Source organism: Silene latifolia, chromosome Y (assembly GCF_048544455.1).
Source record: "Silene latifolia isolate original U9 population chromosome Y, ASM4854445v1, whole genome shotgun sequence".
Lineage (NCBI taxonomy): Eukaryota > Viridiplantae > Streptophyta > Magnoliopsida > Caryophyllales > Caryophyllaceae > Silene > Silene latifolia.
This window is the reverse complement of record NC_133538.1, coordinates 331,440,896-331,449,567: the sequence shown is the minus strand read 5'-3', so window position 1 is coordinate 331,449,567 and position 8,672 is coordinate 331,440,896. Positions and strand designations below refer to the sequence as shown.

Here is an 8,672-nt window from a genome sequence, read left to right as displayed (position 1 = left end):
GATGTTGAGGCTACAATGAGTTATAACATAAATGATGGCTTACACAAAGTATTGTCGTTCCCACATTCACATTCCGTATAAGGCAAGGATGTTGAAGTAAAACAATGGCAGCAATATACAAAATTATAGTGTAGGAGAAACATAGTCCTAAATTTTTTTGCAATGTTAAGTCACTCTTTAGTAAGGGTTAGCCAATCTTTTTTATCGCTGCCCCAATAATACGGGCAGATTACAATCGCAGACAAGACGGTAAAACAAAATACCGCGTAGCTTGTATGAAGCGCCCGTATATATGAAACCATAATATGATATCACATATAAAGAAAACATTGACAATAGGCTGATCAACAACATATTAGATAGCTTGTTTACCAAATGAATATCCACCTAATTCTATGCTGCTATATGGAGAAGTATGCCATTAGAGACGAGCAAATAGAATAAAATAAATAGTACTCCCTTACTCTCGGTCATTTGTTTACTTTTTATTCTTTGTGAGAGGTATTTTAATCAAAGGTAATCAAATCAATGATACGGTGCTAGTATATCAAACCTGCCATCAAATATACATAAACAAATTTGTGATAGTTGTTGGGCTGATCAAAAGCAAGGCAGAAGAATGTTACCATGATCTTTAGACATCAAAAATACAGTCTCGACCCCGCATCACACGGCGAATTCCTTTGACAGCTGCAAAAGAAATGAAAAGTAACGGAAAACAGCAAAATTAAAAGCTTTGACCTCTAGATTGCCTTTTATTAGTAGTAAAATTAAAAAGATAGGAAGTAATCAAGTATTCTACTCATTTTATAGCCTACTAAGTGTGAAAAGGAGTAAACCTTCCATTCTGGCAGCCTCATCTTTATTCAACTTCGCATAGAAGGTGCGCAACAACTGCACAGAGCAGCCACTAAAACGATTCCGGCTAGTCAAATGAACTAAAAAGCACTTCTAAAAAATGTTCTTATTTGTAGGGCTCTGCACTCCCACTCCCACTCCCACTCCCCTGCCTAGTCTTCATATTATAAAAATTTCGAAAACATATTATTAAAGAACAAAAATAATAACGATTCTTTTGGTCATCTATGCTCACTATGCTCATGTCTAGTCTTCATAAGTGTTTGTTGGATGATCATTGACTGTCTGACACGAATACAGGGGGCATGGGAAGATACTTATCGGAACAATATAGTGAGGGGAACATAAATTGCAGATCTCAGTACGATAAATTTGCAAGGAGTGATTTACTTACTAGGAGTAGGCGAGATTGAATAATGTACGTTCAACGGTACCACTTGACTTGATCTTTTCCATTAAACCTGAGAGTCAGACAACAAAGCATCAGAAGCTTAAACAGATGAGTAGTACTAGAATTGTATCGATAAATGCTTAAAGTGTGGGTTTCTGATCGGTCCGTTTCGTGTTCACAATTGAATAGATGTTGTCGTTGGGTCACGTCCGAATCAAAACTAGTGGTGTCTTAGGGGTGTCACAATTTGGGTTGATGTAGAAGGTCACTAACTAAATAGCAATGAAAATAAATAAGCAAGATGAAATAAAAGGGTTGTAAAAAATTGATAAAAAGCACTAGGGTGTCATGGGGTCATAGGGGAATCATGGGAATTGATCATACAAACATGTTCTCAAATTATAAGCAAGCAATTATTTTTGTGATGGATTGAGTTGGGTTATATCTTACAATCCTAGGAAAGTTTGGGTCCCAGAGCCGAATCGATTAGATTGTACAACACCTACAAGTCGACTTAGTCTTCCCTACTCAACAACATGCATGGTCTAATGAGACTCAAGTTGGTTTATGTCTTACATGTCTAATTGAAAAGATAGGTGATGGGTAAAAAATGCAAGGATTCATAGGCTCACATTTCATCAAACATAACATGTGCATGAGTTGAGATCAAAACAAGCAAGCAAATAAACCATGAAAGCATATTAATTTAAGCATGAATCATTCCCCGTGTTGGTTTACCATAATTACCCATTAACCCTAGCTAGGTCACTACTCACTCATTATCATGTTGATCATGCTAGCAAGGTTGTCAATCATACCAACAAAAGGAAACGTGATGAATAAATGAAAGTAATTAGCAATAATTAAAAAGGGATTAAGAGAATTATACCTACTAATGATTCCAATAATAAAGCAAAGAATAAAAGAAGTACTTGATGCTTGATTGAGAGGTTGTCAATCTCCCAATAATAACCCAAATAATCTTCAATTACCCAAAATAAAGGATGAACAAGAGAGAGATTAAGGAAATAAAACTTGTATTAAAAGTTGATTAATTGTTGATTACAATATTAAAGAGAGATTTGATTGATATTAACTACTCTAATAATTGATAAGAAGAACATGCTCTTCTAATTAGACTAATGGGGTATTTATAGTGGAAATTAGGTGGATGCTTTAGGGTTAACTAAGGGCTAAACTAGTAATTACACTTTTTAGATTGAACAGGGAGAAGCCGGTATTTTTCGAAGGAAGGGCTTCTTTCTTTGATGCATGAAGAGACGAATTCGTCTTTGGTGGAGTCCGGCGTATTGGTGTCGGGACGGGCGGATTGTAGCAGGGGAAGACGGGCGTCTTCAAGGGAATCCGGGCGGATTCTGGTGGCTGCTAACCCGGGCGTCTTTGGCAGAAGACGCACGGATTGTGCTGTGGAGGATGGGCGGATTCAAGGCAATCCGCTCGGATTGTAGCTCAGCATTGTTTCTTCTTCTTTTCTTCCCTTTTCTTCATAAAATCCTTGGGGATTTCCTCGGGGATGCAAGGATCCTTTCTCAACATTGCTCATCTACTATCATATGTACAAAGGCCTTCTAATCTTGTCTCTCCTTGATGCTTGGTCATCGAATTCAATCAATTTAGTCTCGTTTGCCATGAAAATGCAAGATTTGCACTCCTTTCCTACCAAGGGATCAAAATCTCAAAAGAATATGCAAAACAAAGAACTAAAGACAATAAATGACCCAAATATGCACTAAAAAGCATGGGAACAAGGCTAATTCGGGGGCTAAATATGCGCTAAACATGGTCACATCAGTTTTTTCTCGAGATGTATTTGTAACGCAGGGAATAAAGTGAAATGGCTCAGTATATTCACGAAACCTGCTGTTACTAAAGTCTTCAGATAACAGCTTGACATCTTGAACAAACAATCAGTTATCAAAGTACAGAAAACTCGACATTTCATGAATAATGGCTGTAAGGTTTCTGCGAGTCTTATGTGCGACAGTTTCATACTTCCTCCTATTCAGGGTTTTCTTCCCTATTTCCATATTCGGTTGTTGGGGTTTTCTTCCCTATTTCCTTTTTTGGGTTGATTTGTGTGGTGCAAATTCAATGACATGTGGGGTAGTGTGTTTTGTGTGGTCCTAATTGATTTCCTTATTTCTTGGATAAAAAGTAAAGGGGAAGAATATAGTGAGTAGGAGGGAGTATGTGAGATCAACCTAAATATTTAGGAAGGAAAAAGTAAATTTTTGAGTTAAGATTTTTTCTTTTTTTTTTTTGGTGAAATGTGAGAAATATATTAATATGAAAAAATAATTACATTATGGTGATCATACAAAAGATATCATTCTAGAAGACGCATTTTAATCAGCCAATCTTGTTATGCTAGAGTCATCATTGTTTTTTCCCGGGTTCGAACTCTTGACCTCATATTCTCCAATATAGCACCTGCCACCCTTTCAGGCCTAAGCAGAGTCATCTCATTCCTGCTTCTATTTCTCTCTTTTGCCATACGATACATCAGGCTCATCACTATGGCATTTTGCACTCCCTTCTGAAGCCCCGTGCCTGTTCTGAAACTGCACCATTCAACCAAGTCCCTGACAGGGAATGTCCAGGTCGTGTTCCTGTTCAGCTCCAGCACCACTCTTCTACTATAAGGACACTCACAAAACAAGTGCTCAATTGTTTCAGAAGCTATGCCACACAGGTAGCATTTATCTTCAATGATCACTCCAAACCTGACTAGTCTCTCAGCTGTATTCAGGGCTTTATGAGCAACCATCCATCCCAAGAATTGATGCTTGGGAATTGTCCACCCATTCCAAACTGCCTTATCCCATTGAATTCTTGGCCTTGTTCCTCTGAACCAGTCATAGCAACCAGCAGGCGAGTACCCTCCTGGTTGAACACTCCACTCCCCATTAACATAACCATTCCTCATTTCTTCCTTAACCTTGCATATTCTCCTCCAAACCCAACTTGAGTTCGAACTAGGCTTGTATTCCATCCACTCCTGACCCTTAAGATAGTTACTTTGCACCCAGTTAACCCAGATAGAGTCCCTTTGTGTAGCAACCCAGTCCACCAGTCTTCCTACCATTGCCTTATTCCAAGATTCCTGGTCTTTAATCCCCAAACCACCTTCATCTTTAGGTCTACAAATAGTGTCCCATCCCACAAGAGGAGCCCTCCTGTAATCTGCTGAGTTATCCCAAAGGAAGTTCCTACAAACTGCTTCAATCCTTTTGATGATTCCTTTGGGGAGAACAAACATAGATGCCCAGTAAGAATGAAGAGAATTAAGCACACTCTTGACTATGACTAACCTTCCTGCATAAGAGAATTTTCTTGCCCCATACCCATGTATCCTCGCACAAATTTTATCCACAAGACACTCACAATCTTGCTTCCAGAGTCTTGTAGTCTGGATTGGCATACCAAGGTATTTAAAAGGGATGCTCCCTTCACTGAATCCTGATATCTCGCAATATCTCGGATTTAAGCCGCTCGGTACATTCTGAAGTAGGCATTAGATTTTGAGGCACTAACTTGCAGTTCAGAAGCATTAGAAAAGGTAGAAAAGGACTGTAACAACAACATCATAGAAGTGGCATCCCCTTTACTGAAGAGCATGACATCATCAGCAAACATAAGACTAGTGAGACTTTGTTTCTTGCACATAGGATGGTAGTGAAAATCAGGCTTTGATGAAGCATACTGCAAGGAACGATTCAGGTACTCCATACACAGTGTGAAAATCGAGGGGGAGAGAGGATCCCCCTGTCTCAAGCCCCTCTTCCCCTGGAAGTAGCCAAACATTTCTCCATTTATAGAGAGGGAGAAGGTAGTTGTAGTAATGCATTGAAGAATCATTGCTTTAAAATCAGACGGGAAATGAAGCTCCTCCAAAAGATTCTCAACAAAGCACCACTCTACACTATCATATGCCTTCTGCAAGTCTATTTTGAACATACATCTTGCTGAAGCATGAGTCCTTTCATATAGCCTGATCAAATCTTGGCAGATTAAGATGTTCTCTTGAATGCTTCTTTCTTTGAATAAAAGCTCCCGGTTTCGTCCTACAATGTGAGGTAACACTTGACTAGTACGGAACAAAGCAGCTTTGATATAACCTTGTATACAACATTACAACAAGCAATTGGTCTGAATTGGAGTACACTCTTTGGCCTGTCACACTTAGGAATAAGTGTAACATTCGTGGAGTTAAACTTCTTGAGAAGTTGCCTGCTTTGGAAAAAATCTTGAACTGCTCTTATAACATCCCCTCCTATCTCCCCCCAAGCATCTTTGAAAAACTTACTCGTGTAACCATCTGGCCCTGGTGATTTTATATCAGGAATACTAAATAGGGCTTCTTTAATCTCCTCCCCAGTTAAAGGTTTCCTTAGGATATGCCAGTGATCAGCAGTACAAACAGATCCTTGAGCAATGATTCTCCTATGGATCTTCTTAGTCTCTTTACTTGATCCAAGTAGAAGTTGATAATAATCAATAAAAGCCTTCTGAATTTGCTCCTTAGTATCACACACCTTGCCATTCATGTCCTCAATCATAGCAACATTGTTCATATTCCTTCTCCTTTTCAGCAGACCATGAAAGTATGAAGTATTTGCATCCCCATCCTTTATCCATTTATGCTTAGACTTTTGAGCAACAAAACTTTCCCTGGCCTTAGCTAGCTCCTGCAGATGAAGAGAGGCTTCATATTCTTCAGTGATCTTTTGCACATTAGTAGGATCCCTGTTAATCCGTTCCTGCAACCCCTCCACCTTTTTCTGTAGTATAGTAGCTGCATTTTCAATATCACTGAAACACTCTTAATTCAGCTCCTTAAGAACAGCTTTCATACCTTTCAAATTTTTTGCCAGTCTAAACATGGGTGTACCAAAGTGAAACCAAAGATCCCAATTCTCCCTCACCAAAGGAATGAACTTCTCTGAACCACCCCACATGTTGTAATATTTGAAATTCCTTTTACCCTGACTGTGATTAGTGCTCTTTAATAGGCATGGCGTGTGATCCATCAAACCCTCAGGCAAAAAGTGAGCATATATATCAGAAAAGGAGTTACACCAGTCTTGATTGACCAAGAACCTATCAATTCTACTATATATACGTTCCTCAGGCTTCTGCTTATTGTTCCAGCTAAATAAGGCTCCTACTGCAGCAACATCCACCACCCCACAATCTGCAATACATCTTCTAAAAGGTTCCATTTCACCAGCTGGAGTATTACCCCCTACTCTCTCTGATGCATTCAGTACACAGTTGAAGTCTCTTGCAATTGCCCATGGCCCATTTACCAAATTCGAATTCTTCCTCAAGCTATCCCACAGTGGCTCTCTCTCATGTTGTCCATTGAAGTCATACACCATTGTTAACCAAAAACTCCTCCTATCCACCAAAGAATCAACTTTCATATGCACATATTGGGCATTGTATTCTATCACATTGACCCTAAAGCAAGATGGCTTCCAGATTATCCAAATGCGTCCTCCAGAATGATATCCAGAGTTAGTAGTGATGCACCAATTAGAAAAACTATTTGAAGCCTTTTGAAAGGCTTTATTCTTTATTTTTGTTTCAAGTAAACCAAATAAACCTATATTATTAGCTTGCAAAAAATTATTTATATCTCTTTGTTTGCCTACTCTATTCATTCCTCTTATGTTCCAAAAGCCTATCCTATCCATTAGATAAAATAGTATTTGATTCATTACCCATTTCAGAACTGATCTTTTTAGGAGGGGAGGCAGCAACCTCCTTATAGGAGTAAGCTCCAAAACTCTCATTACTGTACCCCTCCTTTGGTCTCTCATTGCTATGCATCTTCACAAACCTCTTTCTAGGAGTCTGGAACCCCACAGCAGCTCTCCCATCCACATAATTAGTATCCTGGACTGCTGGCTCAGGAGCCCTAGCAGGGGCAGTCACCTTCTGAGCAGGCCTCCATACCTTCTTAATAGGTTGCTGGCTTAATTTCTTAGGTTCCCCCTTCCTACAATTCTCCATTTCATGACCCATACCTTTACATTTCTTACAAGTTACAGGTTTCCATTCATACTCGATATCCACCTTAACCACACCTCCATTTTCATCTTTAAACGATACACACTTTGGCAATTGTTGGTCCACCTGCAACTCCACCATAACCCTAGCATACCCTAACCTTGTTCTTTCCTCTTTGGCCACATCACATTTCACATACTTGCCAACCAAATTAGTGATCTTAGGAAGACCTTTGCCCCAAAATTTGATAGGCAGATTATGAATTTTAATCCACGCAGGCACAGTTTTCACATTTTCCTTATTCATCTCCATGTCCTTCTCCCACGGCTTGACAATCATGGGTTTATTATCAAAGAGGTAATGCCCTGAACTTAGAACTCTGTCTTTCATCTCCAATGTTTTGAAACGAACTAAGAAAATCCCATTTGGCATGAATAAAATTTTGTCGATGTTAAACTTTGTCCATATTCTCCTTATGAAACCTTCCACAATCTCCCATGGGGGGTTAGCACCTAGGATAAAACACACTACTGCTTGCTTCCAGTACTCTACCTCTTCTTCAACATCCTCTATTTGGATCTGTAACATCTCCTCTTGCTCGTCCTTTTTATCATCTTCAATATTTTCAATCTCCTTAGTCTCTGTTTCCTCATTTTGTTCAGGGTTTTCTATCCCCTGTTCAGGGTTTTCTATCCCCTGTTCCAAACTGTCTTTCACATATTCTTCCTCTTCATCACTTTCCTCTATCTCCTCTTCAGTTTCTCCCTCCTCGTCCGTCTCCACAACCAATTCTGGTATTCCTACCATGTCATGTATCTTTTTGGATTTGCCTACTTCATCAACATCTGGTCCTGCAAGAGCAGCATTAGGGTTACTCTTTTCCATGTTTTCAATTTCTTCTATCACTTCATCATCGTCCTTCTTCTTAGCAATGATACTCCTTCCTCTCAGGTTCATGTCACGCTGACGTTGTTGGCTAGTTTTCCTAGCCATACGCAAAACAATGGCGGCAATAGTCGTTCATTCTCTCTCTATCTGTAGGTTTTTTTTTCTTTTGCTCACTATTTTTGAGTTAAGATTTTACTTACCCCGCGCCAATAGCCAAATGAAGCACCAATTGAGATGAATAATTCCTCGACTACTCGATCAAATATATGTGCTAGGGGAAGGTGTGACAGATACATGTCTGTTTGCCTTAGCTGTGGATTCACATCATTACAAAAGGCAAGGAAATCAGAACAAGAGAAGTTTTGAGTAAGACCGTCTTATAGTGATCTAGCGCTTTTACAATATTTACGGTGGATAACGTTGGAGAGTGAACACACCTCTTCATTGATGCTCTTCAATGAGAAATTAATGCCTGATACAACAGTGACAACAGTCTCAT

General features: G+C 39.3%; 1 protein-coding gene across 1 annotated transcript; it reads right to left on the bottom strand.

Annotated features, from left to right (window-relative positions):
* Positions 1-634: 634 nt before the first annotated feature.
* LOC141631406 (uncharacterized) lies at positions 635-6,651 on the bottom strand. Its single transcript, XM_074444082.1, has 7 exons — positions 6,126-6,651; positions 5,365-6,065; positions 4,805-4,972; positions 3,701-4,679; positions 1,253-1,319; positions 840-925; positions 635-690 (listed from the first exon to the last, which is right to left on the bottom strand). The coding sequence occupies exons 1-7, from the start codon at positions 6,649-6,651 to the stop codon at positions 635-637; spliced, it is 2,583 nt and encodes an 860-aa protein (XP_074300183.1).
* Between the last annotated feature and the right edge of the window lie 2,021 nt (positions 6,652-8,672).